Source organism: Chelonoidis abingdonii, chromosome 10 (genome assembly GCF_003597395.2).
Source record: "Chelonoidis abingdonii isolate Lonesome George chromosome 10, CheloAbing_2.0, whole genome shotgun sequence".
NCBI classification, from domain to species: Eukaryota; Metazoa; Chordata; order Testudines; family Testudinidae; genus Chelonoidis; species Chelonoidis abingdonii.
In genome coordinates, this window is record NC_133778.1 from 46423895 (window position 1) to 46443797 (window position 19903).

General features: G+C 42.3%; 1 protein-coding gene across 3 annotated transcripts in view; it reads left to right on the top strand.

Annotated features, from left to right (window-relative positions):
* The window catches only part of KCNH7 (potassium voltage-gated channel subfamily H member 7), a 321723-nt gene that overhangs the window by 286773 nt on the left and 15047 nt on the right, over positions 1 to 19903 (top strand). For all 3 annotated transcript variants that reach the window (XM_075070162.1, XM_075070160.1, XM_075070161.1), the window contains 2 exons: positions 2981 to 3186; positions 12198 to 12297. In XM_075070162.1, the coding sequence (XP_074926263.1) occupies positions 2981 to 3186; positions 12198 to 12297 (306 nt within the window). The remainder of the gene's footprint in view (positions 1 to 2980; positions 3187 to 12197; positions 12298 to 19903) is intronic.

A 19903-nucleotide genomic window follows, 5' to 3' on the forward strand; every position in this document is an offset into this window, starting at 1 on the left:
GCTGCTCTCGGTTGTTTACTTCTAGTGTTCCAGGCGTGGAAAGAAGCAAGGGGGAAGAGAGAGAGAATCTTTTCTAGTTTCCTTGTCTTGGGTTTTGGTTCTCTTTGTGAGAGATGGAGACGTTGCTTTTTCGGTATTGTGAGTAAAGAGGTTGCATCAGTCACTCTTAGGTTAGCCCAGGAGGATTCTGGGTAGGGAGAGTGTGGGGAATGTTTATTTTCCTTTGTTAGGAGACTCAGGGCATCTGAGTCTTGGGTCTACAGGGAAGTTTTGGGGGACCCAAGTGTACCAGGCACTGATTCCTGGTTGGTGGCAGCCTATCAGATCTAAGCTAGTAATTAAGCTTAGAGGGGTTCATGCTAGCTTCTCAGGTTATGAACGCTAAGGTTCAAATCTGAGTAGGAAGTTATGACACATGTTGAACCAAAAAGTCATTTTGAATTTTAAAAGTGAAGTGTTTCATTTAGAAAATGTTGAAATTAAATGTTCTGATTTTTTGGAATTTTGGCGGGGAGAGGTCAACTGAAGAAATTTTGACAAGAATTTATGAAATGTTTCAGTATTGCCAAATCTTCATTTTTTCACCAAAAATTGTTTCATGCAAAAAAAGTCACTTATCTTTAATTACAATGGAGTTGTGTTGAACAAAAAGTTTTAACCTTCCTCACTGGAGTCAATAGAAGTTTCGTCGTCTACTTCACTGGGAGCGGGATCAAACCCCAGCAGAAAACACAGAGGGGAGAGAGAGGCTAGTGCAGAGACAAATGACCTCCCTATATTACCTGAGTGCCACCGAGGTTTTGTGGCATAACAGACTCCTACTCTTATTGCAAACCCTATCCCTCTGGAAGGAATAATGCCAGGAAACTGGAAGGAGAACCATGCAGAGCTTCCAGAACACCTTCCGGTAGAGTGTTCAATCTATCCCATGGAGACCATCTTAAAATATGTGAAAATAATTGTAGTCCTCACAGTCAAGAAAAAAATAAGGGAATTATTTTTATTTTATTGGCTATTGTGCTATGCAAATGATAGGCTTTTATGCTTGCTTGCTGCTGCATTGGTCAATAAGGGTTTGTGACAGCAGGAGTATAAACACATGGGAGAGTACAAGTCAACAATAAAACAATATTCATCAGAAAGATGGGCTGGTTTAAATTAGCCTGCATGAAATTAGCCTTCAATAAAACCTCATTGAAAAAGAACATCTTGGGGTCCTACTATCACCTCCTGCAGAAAAGCACACAGGAGGGAAAATTAACATGGAAAACTCCTGTTGATGCATCCTTCCCTCCACTGGGAAAGGTTTGCAGCCACACACAAGTGGCATGTCCAAAGCTCTCTGCACTGTGCATATGTCCCCAAATCCTCAAAGAAACCCTTAGATGTGAGGATGGTCTGAACAGTCAGGCCCTTCTTGGTGCTCCCCAAGGCCCTTCCTCCTGGCAGCATGTCATTCAAGAGCCAAGCCATGCTATCACTATGGATCTGATTGCAGTGGCACACTAACCCTTTTCTCAGAGGGAGATAATGCAGCTCAGCATTATAATGGAAAAACCAGTCATCCTGGAGAGTATAATGCTGCGTAGTTGGACTGCTCCCAGTTCCTCCCTCTCTGGACTGCCATCCCCCCAAATTTTCAGAACTGCAACCATGCAGTATATTGTGGGGGAGGAGAGCTTTTTAGCATTATTAGTTAAGGGGGGGCAAGGTTTGTATGATGGCTGATTGCTACTTCTTTCCAGGCCAGAGCTGAAGGATGTTTGTGATCATTTTGTCCTCTCTGTGCCTTGCAGAAGAAGGGATGTAGGGAAGAAACAAAGGCCAAGATTTCCTAAGTGGCTATTGATTCACTGAATTTGGGTACCCAGCTTGGAACACTCTGGGCCCTATTTTCAGAGGAACTGAGTATCCACAACTTTGTTTTGAAGTAAATTGGAGCTATCGGTGCTCAGCACTTCTGATAACAAAGTACAAAGTGTCTCGAGATGGGCATCCAAAATCAAAGTTCACTCCTGAACATGATGGTCAAAATCTTTGTAAATTTTTGAAAGACGGATAATGGAGATGAACTCTGGACCCATTTCAGTCTGAAGGCCTGATCCCACATACCTCACTTCATGCAATGGAGATTTTGCCTGAATAAAGTGTGGAGTGATTACAGAGTTCCTGGTCCTCCACAGCTACCAGAGATCAGGATGCAGCAGGGATCTTAATAAATGAGGGAACTTCCTTGTCAAAGAGTTCTCTAGTTACTGCTTAAGGTATGGTTCTTTGTGTCTACATCCTCACACTACATATGTTATGAAAGATCAGACACAGATTTTGGAAAAACAAGCATGTACATTACTGATGACATTTTTAGTAATAAATACTGTAAATGTGTCAAGGTTTAAGGAAAGCAGAGTTGTAAAAGTTTCAGTATGAAAACAGCTCTGTTTAAGTGGCTCCTATCTCTTGAGGTATTGAATTACTGTTCAAAATTAATTCTAACATTGAAAATTGAGTCAGCTTCTTACATTGCAGATCTTTGGGGAAAGGACTATGTCATCATATATATTTGTACATTTGCTAACACAATGTGGTCTCAATTCAGACTGGGAGCTCTGGGCACTACTGTAGTATAAAATATCATCATCATCATCAAGAATATTATTTACTACTTTAGATTATATTTTTGTTACAAGAAGGGGCTAGTAGAAATTCTGCATGTATTCTGTTATGGCAGGAATAATGCAAAACTGATTCAAAACCGAATTTAAAAATTTCCAGATTTTCCTCTCACTTAGTCCGGTTTTATACCAGTGTAACACCATTGATTTTCATGGAATTACTCCATTTACATTCACTGGTGTTAAATAGGATAATCAGGTTTTATAACTTCATATCCCATAGTATAAGTTTCTTGAAGAGTTATGGGTGCGTTCATTTTAATGGATTTCTCATAATTAAAATAATCTGTCTGATTTTGTTTTTGCAGGTAAAAATGATATTTTCGGAGAGATGGTACATCTTTATGCAAAACCAGGGAAATCAAATGCAGATGTGAGAGCTTTAACCTACTGTGACTTGCATAAGATCCAGCGAGAAGACCTACTAGAGGTTTTGGATATGTATCCTGAATTTTCTGATCTCTTTCTCACCAATCTAGAATTGACTTTTAATCTGAGACATGAAACGTCAAAGGTACATACAGTAGGTGTTATTTTTTTCTATGATTTTCTTTCAAGTATATGTGTTAAGTCATAGAAAAGAAAGACATCCCCGGAAAATATAAGTTCTGGCTTTTCTCTTACACCAAATTTAATTGACTTATAATGGTGTGAGAGTGGAATCAGTTCCGTATGATCAAAACTGGAAAATAAATGAAAAACAAAGGTTAACAGAATTAAAAGCAAAAGGCTTGAGGCCAAATTCTATTCAAGAAAACTTATCTGTATGATCCCAGCAAAGTCAGTTAGGCCTAGTAGAAGTGAATGAGATGACTCAGGTGATGTTAAACTACAAGATTTGGTTCTATATTCAAATAGTGTTAAGATTTCAACCAGAGGGATTTTGAATACTTTGATATGCCAATTAAAAAACTGTTTTGAAATAACATGAATATAAACTTAATTTGACACTGTTGACATATTTGTCAGAAATAGAAAATAAACAAGATCAGGCTACTCTGGTTCCATTTATGACTAATACTACAACAAATGTAATTGTCTTGCAAATCTTGTTCCACAGTTCTGTCCTCTTGGACTACATTTCCTATATTCAAAATTAACTAATAAAACATATGAAGCACTCTTGGTAGGACACCCCATGCTTGTCTTCTCTACCCTGAACCTGCAGAACCTCCGTTTGTCTCTCCTCCCACTAATGACTTCCTTACGATGCCTCCCAGCCCACCATGTCCCCTTCGAGAAAGGAGAAGGAAATGCAGCCTGGGTAGGGTTTACTTCTCCCTGGAAGTTTGTCAATCTGGATTTGGAAAAAAAAATAGAGAGTTGGACATTGGCTGAAGGGGAGGATGCTTCTGGCTAACGGGAGCGACAGGTGTTGCATTAGTTTGGATGGAATAAATGGGCCCAAAGGGTCAAAGGTGTTAATAAGTTATTGTCACAGTCCAACATTAAACAGTGTTAAACAAGACTTGGGGTTTGGTAAACAGAGACCTCAGCCTGTGTAGTATCATGGCAAATACATAATTAAAAATCTTGTTAACCTTTTATTAAAGATACAGAAAAGAATGGGGGGAATTTGCATTATTTGAAATCATAGCATATCAGGGTTGGAAGGGACCTCAGGAGGCCATCTAGTCCAACCCCTGCTCAAAGCAGGACCAACCCCAGACAGATTTTTGCCAGAGATCCCTAAATGGTCCCTTCAGGGATTGAGCTCACAATCCTAGGTTTAGGGGGCCAATGCTCAAACCACTGAGCTATCCCTCTCCCCTGAAGAAGAAAGCAAGCAAGCAAGCAAGCAATGCCACCTTTAATAAATTACTATCTGCCAATAGATAACCTAATAACAGTTCAGGAAACAGAAATGTGAAATATTAAGTAAAGCTTTCATTTTAACATCATCCCTTGTTCCCTTTCCTTTTAGCCGTCAGGTTTTCAGGAGGAAACCCCTTGTCTGACAGTCTTTTAGATGGTATCAAAGACAGTAATCACTGTCCTTTTAGGGAAATGGGAGGAAGTTAGTTGAGATGGGCTGGGGGCGGGGGTTATTATAGCTGTTGTTGCTGAAGTTCAACCCCATTTCCTAGAAGGCAAAACAAGACACAAACACATAAAAGGGGAGAGGAAACAACAGCAAAGATAGAAAATGGGGCTTCTATCTCTGATGTTGAATCTCACTTGCAACCTCACTGCTGAAAAAAAGGAAGGCACCACACACAGTCTTATCAGTCACTCAGAGACCTGGCAAACTCATACCAGCATCAAGCTATTTAGGGCACTGCTTTTAACTGCCTCTTTCTGGTCACAGGCTCTCAGCAGTGTTGCAAAATATACAGTTTTTGCCAGGTAAATTAGATTTCTCTTAGACTGAAGGCAAAAGGAGAGGGAGAGGAAAGAGAAGAAATAAGATGTGGAAGGAAAAGGATACACAGAGTTGGAGGAGCAGGGTGTGATAAAGTCTCACATCCCAAGTAGTGGCTGGGATTTAGCTGGAGCCAGGTAGAGGTGGCGATATCTTCTGGCTCCCTCTTTTTTGGACACCTTTCAGGATTAGGATGAAGATCCAGGGTCCCAGGAGATCGGGGGTAGCAGCTATGAGGGTGAAGCTCGCTCCTTCCCCTTCTCTCATCTTTCAGTCAGTCGGTGTTCTGGCACCCAGCTTTTCCCCTGTGGTCTCTGCTTTTGAGAACCCCAAAAGGGACTGATGGGCAAAATAGTCTGTCCACTCATTATTTTATCCACCAATGAGGCCTAATTTCTAACACACCAATTTTGGTTCATTGATTTCCAGTCCCAGGCCTCTCTTGTTTGCCTGGCATGATTTGAAACACAGTTCTTGAAAGGTTTCAGAGTAGCAGCCATGTTAGTCTGTATCCGCAAAAAGAACAGGGGTACTTGTGGCACCTTAGCGATTAACACATTTATTTCAGCATAAGCTTTCGTGGGCTACAGCCCACTTCTTCGGATGCATGGAATGGAACATATATTAAGGAGATATGTATACACATACAGAGAGCATGAGAAGGTGAGAGTTGTCTTACCAACTCTGAGAGGCCAATTAGGTAAGGAAAAAAAAACCTTCTGAAGTGATAATCAAGATAGCCCCCTACAGACAGTTTGATAAGAAGTGTGAGAATACTTACAAGGGGAGATAGATTCAATGTTTGTAATGGCTCAGTTCTTGAATTATCTCAGCAGTCCTTTCTGTTTGGACTAAGTCAGTCTTTGTCTCCCTTTCGTACCTTTTCCCATCAGCATTTATTGCAAGTGGTGGTTATGACCATTTATAAACATTACTCACTTTTTACTGGTGAGCTCCCAATTAGGGTAAATTTGTAGGCCTAATCATCACAACGTAATCCCTCTTTTTCTGTTAACCAGTTCTGCCTAAGATCAGACATTTGTTCCTAATGTCACAAAAAACGTATTTTAATGTAAGCATATAGAGGAGGATGGAGGAGGGTACTTGGCTGGCATTTACAAATCTGATTTGATTAGCTCTTACCAAAATTACAGTTAAACCTTCCAGATGTTAACAAAAGCTAAGAACTTACCACTTATGTCTTTTGTAGCTAAAACAAATCTCAAACAGCTGCTATTATATGACTGTAAGATGTTTAAAAACAAACCAGCTGTTATCAGTTCTTTGGCTGTATGCCCAGAATGGGTAAAGATGGGGAAAAAAAACTTTCCCCATCTTTTTGCCGCTTACATATTCAAGGCTGCATACTTACACAAACTGTGAACATTTATGCACCAGTGGCTAAACTTTGTCACGTAGAGAAATTCATTGAGCCCAGATAGCATTTTTACCCAAGCATATTGCCTTCTTTTACAAAGAAGCAACAAGATGATGTTCTTTAGGAATCACTTCTGCATTTATGAACTATTTCAGAGGTGGGCAAACTACAGCCCACGGGACCATCCTGCCCTGCCCCCCCAGCTCCTGGCCCGGGAGGCTAGCCCCCGACCCCTCCGCTGCTGTGCTCCCTCCCTTGCAGCTTCAGCTTGCTAGCTCCACCGCTGGCGCAATGCTCTGGGCAGCAGAGCTGTGAGCTCCTGGGGCAGTGCAGCTACAAGATCCCAGCCTGACCTCTGTGCTGTGTGGTGGCAGTGGCGTGGCCCAGCTCCAGCTAGGCAGTGCAGCTGTAGCACTTCTAGCCACGGTGATTCAGGCCACAGTAAGAGGGCAGGGAGCGGAGGGAGAGGATAGAGGGCAGAGGATTTTGGGGGGTGGTCAGGGTGGGGGTATGGATGGGGTTGCGGCAGTCGAGGGGGAAACAGGGGGATTGAATGGGGGTAGGGGTCCCATGGGGCAGTCAGGGAGGAGGAGGGGGTTGGATGGGGCAGCGGGGGTCAGTCAGGACATGGGTTCCAGGAGCAGCCAGGGGACAAGGAGAAAGAGTGGTTGGATGAGGCAGGGGTACCGGGGGGACAGATAGGAGGTGGAGGCCGGGCTATGACCCCCTCCCCTAACTAGCCCTCCATACAATTTACGAAACCTGATGTGGCCCTCAGGCCAAAAAGTTTTCCTGCCCCGAGCTATTTGGAACACCCAAAGGCAGTAAAATTTACCAGACATTTGTACTCGATGACAGACCTTGCCCACCTTTTCACCACCAACATTTGTGAGGGCAGCTAAGCCCACCATGAGGATGTAACCTGTGGAACAACAAAAATTGACACCACAAACAAAATAGAAAAAAAATTCCCAAATCACAAAACAAGAATAACTCCCAAACATTTTAAAAACAAAACAAAAATTGCAAAAACACAGAACAATCACAAAAGTCTTTTAGATAGTATTAAAGATGGTAAAGACTTCTCTTTTGGGGGAAAAGAGAAGAAGCTAGTTGAGCTAGACTCAGGGCTGGCCCCCCCCCACAGGCCCCTAGGGGTGCATGGAGGAGCAGTGTTCCAGGGGGAGCAAAGGAATAAAGTGGAGAAGGAAAGCGATACTTCCCCTACTCCCAATGTGTAAAGTCTTACATCCTAGGTGGTGGTCAAGATTTCCCCAGAGGCGGTGGAGGGGGCAATGTTACCTACCTCCCTGCTTTGGCCTAGTCTGGTCAGGACATCTTTAAGGATTAGGATGAAGAAGATCTGGGATGTTAGGCAACAGTGGGAGTGACAGCTGTGGTGGTGAAGCTGTCTCCTTCCCCTCTTTTTGTCTTTCAGTTAGCCAGTGCTGACCTAAGTGCCTTTTTAAGGACACCAAAAGGGATTGATGGGCAGAATAGCCTATCCTTTTATTGTATTGGAAATTAGACCTAATTTGTGGATAAAACATCAGTTTTGGTTAATTGATTTTTAGTCTTACACTTCTCTTGTTTCCCAGGCATGATTTAAAACACAGTACTCAAGTTAGTCCAGTAGGCCTCTCTGTTTGGACTAAATCAGTCTTTCTGTCCCCCTTTCCCTTCAACATCTATTGGTATCAGTTATTGCGACATTTTATAAATTTTCACTCGCTTTATAAACTTTCACAGTTAAGCTCACACTTAGGGTAAATTTGTAGGCCTAGTTATCACAATACAGGAGGAACAAGAGAGAAGCTACTACCTAGGTAGCTTTGCCAAACACATAATGCTGGCATCTAGCCATGTCCAGAAAGTATGGGCTATACTGCACAGTGGATCTGCCCCTTTATAGTTGTATATTTGAAAAACGTAGTTAAAACTTAGATTTAATTATTCCTGATATACGTCACAGTATTCCAGGTTTTCCACTATATTTTAAAATAGAGATAATGTAGCCTTAGTATGGAGAGAACTCTCTGTAGCACTCTGCTCTTGAATCCATGCTGAGAGAGACCAGTGCTCTTGAATCCATGGGGAGACAGAGACCACTGGGATTTTATACGCAAACGCCGGGCACAAGGGTTGCTGATCAGCAAAGTACAAATCAGGGAAGTTCTACATATGTTTTAGTTTGTTTTGTTTTGTTTTTTAAATAGAGTATATTAAAAGTCACTTTATAGAACAAATCATGTTGTTTTTAATGCTGAGCTTTCTTTCATAAAAATTTGTATTTTTTTTCCTTTACAAAATTATCCTTTTTGTGCCGTATGTTAACTCTGCTTTGGAAAGGTCATCTCTGTTATTTAGATGTTAGATATAACATACTTTACTGATACATTGAAGATAGGCCTGAAACTCTGCATATTTGAGAGCTTCTTGAGAATAGAATTAGTTCTACACTATAGGGGCTTGTGAGCAACTATTTCCTGTACTTTCATCATAATGATGTTGCATAATTATTTTTCTCCTTGGAGGCTCATTGTCAGTTAAAATGAAACTCTATCCATCATGTGTGTTAAAAGTCCGTTATGTAGAATCCATAGACAGTTCCCTTTCACCCATCTTCCCAACCCATTAGTTCCTTAAGGGTGGCTCCTGATTCTTACTGCCCCACCCGTACACGCCCAAATGAAGAAGCAACTAGAGACACCTTTGGGGCTCCACACAGTAGGAAGGCACCGATGCCTATGAATTCTCAGGAACAGGGTCTTAACTAGTAACTCGCTGACTAACACAACGTTTCTCAAATGTGGCCACTGTGGCCTCTTGCAGCCACCAGGGGCTTTTCATGTGGCAATAACAGCCTCCTGGGTGGTGATGGGGGGAGGCAAAGCATCAGCCCTTCCCACTCCTCCTTGTTGCTCCTGGAGAGAGGTGGAGCACAATGCTGCAGGAGCAAGGTGAGTTCTTGACCCACATTGGGGGGTGGGGGGTTGGAAGGCAGGCTCCAATGGCAGGACTTCAAGAACCTGGCTGTGCGGCCCTGGGTTCTGACTGCAGGGCAGCGGGTACTGACCCCCACCCCCCAACTCTGGTCATGCAGACCTGGCCTCCAGCTTCAGGAATTCAGTCTCCAACCCCTCGTTCCAGCTGGCGCTGGCCCCCAGCTCCAGTCCCAAGCTCCGGCCACACAGGGGCAGGTGCTGGCCCCAACCGCCAATCCACAGCCCCAGCTGCATGGCAGTGGGCTCCAAGCACAGGGCTTTGGGCACCAACCCCTGGCTCTGGCTGTGGAGCATCAGTTGGCTTCTGGCCCCCAGTTCTGGCCTTGTGGTGGTGGGCACTGGCCCTGAGCTCCAGCCACACGGCCCAGCAGGGCCAGCTCCAGCTTTTTTCCACCCCAAGCAGCAAAGTAAAAAAAAAAAAGCCATGATCGTTGGCACTTCAGCAGCAGCTGTACCACACCACTTCATTCTTCAGCGGCAATTTGGCAGCCAGTCTTTCCCCAGAGGGACTCACCGCCAAATTGCTGCCAAAGACCCAGATGTGCCGCCTCTTCCAATTGGCTGCCCCAAGCACCAGCTTGCTGTGCTGGTACCTGGATCCTGCACAGATTCTGGTGCTGATCCCCTGCCCTAACTACATGGCAGCAGGTGCCAACCCACAACTCTGGCCGTGTGGTCCTTGCCCCAGCTCCACAGCATCAGGCTTCCCTGCACAGCAGCAGGCCCCAGCCCACAGCTCTGTTCCCACACAGTGGTGGGCACTGACTCCTGGCTCCAGCCATGCACCCCTGGGCTCTGGCACCCAGCTCTGGGATCTGGTCATGCAGCAGCCCCAGGCACTGACCCACAACTCCGGCTGCATGGCAGTGGGCTCTGATCCCTGGCTCTGGCCACGCAGTTCCTGTCCCCAGCTCCAGGCTCTGGCTGCAGGCACTGAGCCCCGGCCCTGGCTGCATGGCAGCAGACACCAGGCCCTGGCTCTGGCCACATGACAACAGGACTCATCACCCATCCTCATCGCCCCTGATCCCTCCTGCCTCCTACAGCCCTGTATCCATCGCTCCTGGACCCCAGTGCCTTCCTGGTCTTGCATCCATCCCTCATTGCCTGAGCTCCCCACTGCCTCCCCCAGCTGTGCGTCCATCCCACCATCACCTCTGGCTCCTGCTGCCTCCCCCTTTGGTCCCTGCATCCAGGGCTTAATGGATCCTGGGGCTTGCTGAGAAAAGTGATATTAACAAACACTCAGGTATCACTTTTCACAGCAGACTTACTAGGTATCTGTGAAAAGTGATACTTGTATGTTTGTTAATATCACTTATCACTTTTCATAGCCTCCCAGGTAGCTACTAAGTGCACTGTGATATTAACAAATATACAACTGTCACTTTTCACAGCAAGCCCCAGGACCCATTAAGCCCTGGATGGGGGGGCTGAAGGGGAAGGCAGCATTATTTTTATTACTGAGTCTGCCAAAAAAAACCTACAACTACAATGACTTGGATGTGAACCTGTGCATTTTTAATTGTTTGTCCTAAAGTTAATTAAGTATTTTAGGAAAAAGTGTCACTGCGACCACTAGTGAGAGTTGGCAGCTGCACTGTGAGGCCACCAAAAAAATTGTTGTGAGAACAACACTGCACCAACATAACTCTCAGAATAATATGGAAATGATGCAATCAGCACATTTGTGACCAATGTGCTTTTGGAAACTCCAGGTGGTCCCAGTTTTTTAGATGCATGTGCCTGGCTATCCCTGAGCTATTCCTACCTCCTTTTCACCTAGCTTTTCTCTCCTCCATTATTCCATCCATGTGGCACTGTTGTGAAGTCCATATAAATCTAAACCTCACCCTTCAGGACTACAGTGAGAGTGGCAGCAAGAGCAGTAAATGTTTCACTGTCCCTTTGTCCCAGCCCAGTCACATGACCGAGCAACTTACCCAATTGGCATGTCCCGTCTCACCAGCAAGGGGAAGGGAAATGGGTTCAAAGTCCATGCCTTGTGCATATTCACACACAGCACTGTCTTCATGCCATATCATTTGTTTTTAAATACATTATCAGCATGTTATTGCTCAATTTTTTGTCACTAAAAATGATTCAAATGTGTAAAATGCTGCTTTAATCCATTTCTGCAACAAAAAGCACAAATTAAAACTTCATGTAGACAACAAGATAAGATGGATAAAAAGAGAAACCACAATTTTCAACTACAGAAAAAATGTTTCAATGAGCTGAATTGGAGAGGGAGGAAGGGAGGGACTGGACAGATAATAAAGAGTAAACTCCCTGGTGTTTATCAGCCTTATATGTATTGTTGTAAAACTTAACCTTTGTAATCATTACCATGTAATTAAACAGCACAGCTAATTATAATCAGTTACCACATTACTGCCTGCAATAATACACATCCTTTGTAAGAGCTTATTTTAATTTTTTTTCTTATTTAACTTCACTACACTCTGTTACTTAAAAAACATTATTCCAAGAAGCTCAGGAGCTGATGACAACACACTCATGCCTTATAGTGAACTTATTGTCTGGACATTATTATTTCACCATCAGATGGTAACACTGCTGGAATTATTCCATCCATGTGATCATTTTAATTATTAATATTGAGCTATGCCAATACTGTTTTCATTCAATCCAGACTGAGTAGTGTAATCTGGCCTTCCTTAAAACAGGAACATGATTAACAGTCAATCGCCTATTGATAATATGCTGTTTTCAAATGGGACTAATCTGTCATTGCATTACATGTTTCATTAATCAAGGCTGATCTCATAATAAGATCACAAACCACTAATGATTCGGATGGAGATAACTGCAAACTTCGAAGAAGGAAATTGTCCTTTGACAGTGAAGTAGAGAAAGGTAATTAACTTGATGTCTTATATTTAATAGACAGCACTGGGACATTATTCACTGATATTTAAGAGGGTATTCTTTTCACTGCGTAACATAGATACATTATCGTTTCATTGCAGCAATTACTTGTGAGCTACTCAAGGTTTTGTTGCTCAGCAGGCAGGGAGTTCTATTCAGTGGCTCTCAAAATAATTACACACGGACACTTGATATCAGCTTCACCTTGCCATGACTCCTCAACCACCACTGTGGACCCATTGCTTTATATGTCCTGCAATATTCTATTAAAAATATTTGGAGATTCTAGTCTGTTTGATTTTTATTAGTCGTATTAATTTTATTCTCCCAACAAGCAGTGATTTTGTGCTTGATGCAGGCTAGTGTCTCTCAGTTCCTGTGATATCCCTGAAATTATATCATTTTGTTTGCAATGTACAATATACATACTCACTCTAGTGAATTTGTGCCTCAATTGGCAGTGTGCGAATGGGTCTCTTGGCAAGTCTTCAGGTGGCATTTTCTATGCTTAAATATAACATAAAATGCCACTGGGAGTAATCGGAATGGAGGGGAACATTTGGCCAAATATTAACTCATGATACCAGCATTATGAGCTCACAAATACCAAGGGCACTGGTTAGGTACGCATGAAGGAAGCTAAATGAAGACTTGTATGCCTTTCTTTGGAGCTGGGTGAAGTGTGTGTGTGTGTGTGCAATTATTTATTTGACAAATCAATGTTTCTGGCATTTGCCCCACTCTGCCTTTCATGTTCCACTGTTAAAGGCCAACCCTCCAATCCTAAATGCAGGAGGGCACTACTTTGAGAGCCAAAAACTTGCTGATGATAAATGAAGGACAGGTGGAGTGCTGGAAGAAGAAGGACTTTAGACCAGTGTGTTCCTGTTAGCAGAATGGCATTACCATTTCATCAAAGCAGCATCTTTGAGCCATGAAGCCACAAGTGACAACACATCTGGAAGGAAAATGCCCCCATGAAATATTCAGTCTGCTCATCATAAAGAATCTGTTGACAGAGGTGCCTTACCTCAATAACCTTCACTTTTCTTATGAGAAAACCTACCCTGCCACCTAGACAATATGGAAGTGATTTGTCACCCTGTGCCTCCTACTCAGAATAGCCTACTAAAATGCCAGGAGGATGGCAAAAACTGTCTTTTACAGCTCTTACCAGTAGTTCTTGCCTGCTAAATTATGAGTCTCGCTGAGCAGTCTTCTGATTGCTGGCATTCTTTCACATTACTTTTGACAGGATGTCATTTGCCACAGTTTTGTCAATGAAAATAGCATGCCTTTGTGGGAGAACAGAAATGAATGGTAGCCTACCTCTCAATTCTGGTAATTGTAATATGTTATCTGGCCAGCTGAGTCACACCAGAGAGGGTAACTCCACCTCCAGAGAGAGGGTAACCAGTAAGTGTGTGTAGTTTTGGTCCCACCAGCACACTTCTTCCTTGCTCTAGTCTGTGCTGCAAAACTCTGCACACGGCCATAGCTGTAACAGAGCACATGGAGTTGTTTCTCTATAGCCTGTCCCAGGGCCTGTGGTGTTCTGTGAAGAACCATAGCAGTTCCACTGATTTCAAGGCCTTCCACACCTGTGGAAGGGTGTTAGAACAGAAGTTGGCTCAGTCTAACTTAGACCACAACCAATAAACTGTTTAGGACAGATTGTACAGCAGTTTGAGAGGTACAGCACAAAAGGCACAGCCTTTGGCTGAGAGACATATTTCTAGTCACAGTCTTGTTACTGTTTAGATAAAATGTTGTCTAAAGATAACTTTTAACACTCATATTTTCACTTCATAAATATAATCTCTAAAAACTAAGCAATCCGTGCATGCTCTTATGAGGCTTTGATGTTTTAAATCTCAGTAAAATCTTAATGACTTATACAGTCAGTTGTTCATGTTGCCTCTCTAGTGCGGTACCTAACTTACATTCTTGATCTTACAGAAGGGGAGCTCTTTATAATAGACATATGGACCTCCTGCTAGTACTTCCCATTCAGCTGTTGACCAACTGGTAAATTACACTGTTTGAAATTGCACTTGTCCCTTTTTGGTGTGAGCCTACAGTAGTTTGAGATTTTCTCCCTTGTGGACAGTTAAACATGGATTTGTATTTCTCTCTCACTTCAGTTCATGTGAGCCTGATTTGGACCTTGTTGCCGTGGTAACTCACTGTGCAATAGCTTCATCAGGGACTTAGACAATATCTCACTGTTCTTTATGATTTATCTGCAGTATGTACTCACTTTCTTTCCTAGAAATGGGACAATTAATTCAGTCACAGTAGTTTGTGATTTGATCAACAAGCACTGTACTCTCTTGTGTGGTGATACAAGACTGTCTTACTCCACCCCAGATGCATTTCCAGCATATTCTAGATGATTCACCACATATCTGATCTTAGCTTCTAGGTATGGCTCTGTCGTGGCTTATTCTTTAATGGCCAAACCCTGGTCCCAGAGAGGGTTTATGGTGCAGAGCTAGCTGCAGTTCTGTAGCCCAGCCTGAGTCTGTGGTGGCCAAGAGCAGTTGGAATCCTGAGAGAGCCCTTGTTAGGGGTTGCCACATGTCCATTACCTGGCAGCTTTACCCTCACCTTACCCAGTGGGATTCCATGACTCTTATCCTATCCCATCTTTTGGGAATAGTGTTAGGGAATGGGAGTCCCCTGTGCATATGCAGAGCACCACCACAGCCGTGGAAACCAGTTGCCACAGATGACTGACAGTCATCCACAGAGATTCTGACCAAGATTACTTGGGCCCAACAGTGCTACTGGCTGACAGTTCGTAAGCAGAGCTGTCAGCCAGGGTGAAGTCTTCTCCTCAGCCTAAACAGGTGAGAAGCAATAGGGTGGTCCAGTACCTTCACCTACGCTTTTGCCTCCTGGCCCACCCATAGGGGAATATTTTTTTCCTTTCTTCCCCATTTGCCCCTCTCTCTCCCATAACAGGTTAGTAGGAGTTATCTCAACCTCATGGCCCACTGAGTGGGGAGAAGGGTAAAGGTAATTAACCCTGAATTCAGAAGTGCTGTGGAGCACCTCTACTCCACCCACCTATGCTGACTTGGCGATCTTCAGGGTCAATAAAGCCAGCATAAAACCTCCATATGTGGCATAAAGGAAGTCATGGCATTGAAGTCATGGTCAGAATTTAGCCCTGACAGAGTAAATTTATCTGCTGTAGGGCTTTTTAAACACTTTTTTAGTGAGCTAGTCAGAGTTCCTGCATTATTACTCACTCTGGTGTCATATTTAATTTTTTGTTAACATTGGCATTGATGGTATCTCTAAGAATTTCACCTCATTGGGTCTATTCCAGCATATAATCATTCTTACCATGAAGAGATGTTCTCCATGTCAGCCTGGAATTCATTTTGTCCTTAGCTGAAAGCTATCAGATGCACACATAATGCACACTGAAATATGATGAACCTCAAGAGGCAATCAGATGTGACTATCCATTCCAAGCAGAAGATTACTTCAGGAAGAATGAGGTCAAACTGTATTAGTGATCTTTTAAACTCCTTTGGACAGGGCATATAAAATCCATTAGCCACATCCAGGATAGTCATGTTAAATACACCATCTTAGATGCAGTAACTTAAATGGAATGATGATGTCCTTGAAGTAAACAGAATTACTCTGGATTTTCATCAGTGTAAAAGAGATCAAAATCTGGCCCATGCTTCTAGTTTCTAGGGTAAAGAGAATCTAATGAGAGGCATACTGTTCCATTAATACCCATTGATTCAGTGAAAATAGTTGTTTTGTCAACTTATTTGCCAACTAGTCCAGGACGAGACACTTAGCTCTTGACAGGAAATTTTTATTTTCTTGGATGTCAGTTTAGGAGACCACAAAAGAGAGTCCCTATGAATCCTTGAAATCAAGAAATGTGTTCCTACATTTTGCAAGGATTCCCTGAGAGCAAGTATATAATCATCAGGCAGTCTATCCCTACAGTTGTCCATCCGCTCCTATTGCAGCCTGTCCCAGGGGAGCACAGCTCCTACAAGGGCCTTGTTTCCAAGAGTAACTTCTACTGAAGCAGTTTTCCCATGAAATGTGGCCTTCTGGAAATGTGTATGTAGTCATACATACTGTCAGCTATCAGAGAAAAATAATCTTGTAGTGGAAGATAAGCTCTGAGTGTAAGAGACTGGAATTCTATCATTGGAGTAAGAGATCCTTTGGCCTTCACCCTGCATCATTTTGAATTACCCTCACATTGTCATCTAAGTAATATTAAGATTGTGACAAAACCAGACAAAGCTCAAAATATTCAGAGATCAGGCTCTCACTCCATCCCTAACTCATGCTATTGTACTAAAAATGGCACAAAAGAATAAGTTAAGGATTAAATGTTTGCTTTAACTTTGAAGTTTCTGGCTTTGAATTTGACACACATTTACAGTCACTCAAAACTAGCTCTTTTTTATTCATTTTAAAGAAAGGAAAATAAATCTTTATGGAAAGGTTATCTAGCCTGTATTATTTGCCTGCTGTCCCATTTGCCTGAGTTAATATACTTAAGGTGCTATAAAAATTATTACACACAAAAAAACTACATTGAAAGAGCATTATTAAGGTTGCAACCTCAGGCATTCAAAAGTCAGGAAATGCCAGAATTAAGGCTCTCTGTGCAACTTTAATTCAGTCCCCTTATGCCCATACATTATGCCACAGTCTTTAATTCCATGATCACATACTATTTTTTCCAGAAGTCCCCTGCTTCATTCAATGCACGGAATGCATGGTGCTCACTTAGTAACATTCAATATTTTGTTTTCTCCTTGTTGTTGAATATGTGGTTCTAGGCTTCATTAATGCAGTATGTAGGTGCTCAACAAGGTAAATTAGCTGCACGAAGCATTGTCCTTGGTGGAGTTCAAAGTGGATTCTTCTCTCAGGTTCAAAAAACTTTTCTAGGAGTTCTTATGTGTGTGCACAGATGTTAGTGTATTCTTCTTTTCTGCTATGGCATAATTGCTTTGGCAAACACAGAAGAGTCTAGCAATGTATTCTTGAAATGGCTAGGCTTTGGCTTAGTCTTCCCTCTTCAAATATATTGTTCCAAAGCCAAGCAGTCCTTTCTGGGAATGCTTTTTCTTAATTCCTCATTAATTTTGTCTGAGACCTTGTTAGGTGCAATGTCTCAGAAGAGCACAGCCACTTAGGAAGATAGTAACAGGTCAAGGTCACATCATGTAAATGGGTCATAAAAACATAAATATGGCATTGTTGTAAAATTCACCTATGAATGAATCTATGATGATTTCAGGAGTCTTCACATCAGTCATATTTTATTTCAATTAAAATCTGGAAACACTTTTAGTTTCCCAAAATTTGAAGCTGTCTGTGGAATGACTTCAGCACCATTCATTAGATACAGTGAACTTTAGCACAGCCTTCCATTATGGCCAAAGACTGTTACTGTAACTTTCCACCATTTAAAGAAAAGTAATTTCAGTACAAGAAAATCCCACATTAAAATAACACTATGAGATGCTTTAAGCCAACAAAAACAAAGAGAGGCTGCCAGTCTGTCCTTAATTCTTACTCTGCTGAGTATAGTGTGGAACATATGGGATATAAAATTACCCACTGTTCAGAGACCTTTGCAGCATTCAAGTGCATTGAAGTTGGTTAAGGACAGAGTTCGAGGCTTAATTCTGAATTTCACAGCTTTTGTCAGCTTGTTTCAGAGCAATAGAGCCAAATGTTCTGCTTGGCCATAACCAGTTTTCCATTTTTTGCGCTCACAGTTTAGGTCTGCTGTATGTCTAAGAACCAAACTGCACCCACAATCAGATACTTACACATCTAAATTACCTAATTAGAGATCAGGATTGGTTTGGCAGCAAAACTGCAGATGTTTGCATTTGCAAATTTTGTGTGCAAAAGTGGAGGCCATCATTTAAAAATATGCCCCCTAAGTTTGTGTGTACATATTCTACTTTCATTGGAAAATAAATCTACTGAAGCGCTCAGAAATAATGTTGTCTTCCATAATAATGCTTTGCCCTTCTGTAGTGTTTTCCATCTAAGGATTTCAAAGCCCTTTACCAAAATGAACGTGTTAAAATTCAGCAGCGCAGTGAACTATGTTTGCATCATCATCTCTGCACATTGTGCTTGGCTATCTGTGAATGGACGATGCTATAGATATATTGTATAAGAGTACAATTATTTCTAGGGAAATAGATGCTGAGGGTATCTCTATACTGCAGCTGGAACTCTAGGACCCTGAGCTGTGGGAGGGCCCCAGAGCTTGATGTGTAGCCCTAGCCTGGATGTCTACACCTCAATTAAACATCCGCTTAGTCTGAGCCCTGCGAGCCTGAGTCAGCTGGCATGGGCCAGCCACAGGTATCTAATTACAGAGTAGACATACTGTGAGTTAAGATACTTACTTAAATCAGAACAGAGATGGGAACAGGAACCAGATCCTGTAACATACAGTCTAGGATTTGGTCTTTATAATAATGTAATCCAAAGGATTCCAAATTACTTCTTATAACTTTCCTTTGATGATTTCTTATTGTTTATTTTTTCATAGATTCATAGACTTAAGGTCAGAAGGGACCATTATGGTCATCTAGTCTGACCTCCTGCACAATGCAGGCCACAGAATCTCACCCACCCATTCCTGTAACAAACCCCTAAACTATGTCTGAGTTACTGAAGTCCTTAAATCGTGGTTTAAAGACCTCAAGGTGCAGAGAATTCTCTAGCAAGTGACCCATGCCCCCCACGCTGCAGAAGGCGGCAAAAAACCTCCAGGGCCTCTGCCAATCCGTTCCCAACCCCAAATATGGCGATCAGATAAACCCTGAGCATAGCATGAAATTTTGATTGAATCATCTTGCACTGAGTCATTCTCATCCAGAAGAAAAGACCATCTTTCATCCTCACATTCACCAGTACTCAACTTCTGCTATCTCCTCTGATGTAGGACCCAGTGGGACCACACACAATAGTGAACACTGCCCCAGGATTTAAGTGTTTGTACTATCTAACCAAACTTAGCTGGGCATATGGAATTGATCTCTTCTCCACTTGCTTTTCCATCAGTGACTATACAAAGGCATAGTTAACATAATACCACATGCAACTTTCCCTTATGGTCATAGGCTTGTCTGTTAGACATGGAACAGACTACACACAAAGAGGAGTAGTGCTTAAAAGTCATATATTGTTCTATGAATATTAGATAGTATTCAGATAGTACCACTGCATGAAAAGAAGTGATTACAGTAGTTAAGAATAAAACTTCCCTAGTTTTCTTTGGCATGCTCCTAGTCTGTGCTAAAGAATCATTCACATATCATGGCTATATAGGGATGGAAGATATGCATGTCTTTGTGCAGAAAAGTACAAATTGCCCATCAACAGACTGATTTTTGCAAACATAAGGCAGGAGGGGGTGTTGTAAGGAAGTGACACAGTGATCAGGTGAGCTCATCTCATATAAGATGGTAAGGCCCGAAGTGTATTTAGGCAGCTTTAGACATTACAGGGGTTGTACATTTTAATTTTGACATTTTTACAAAATGTATTTGTTCAAAGCATTTTT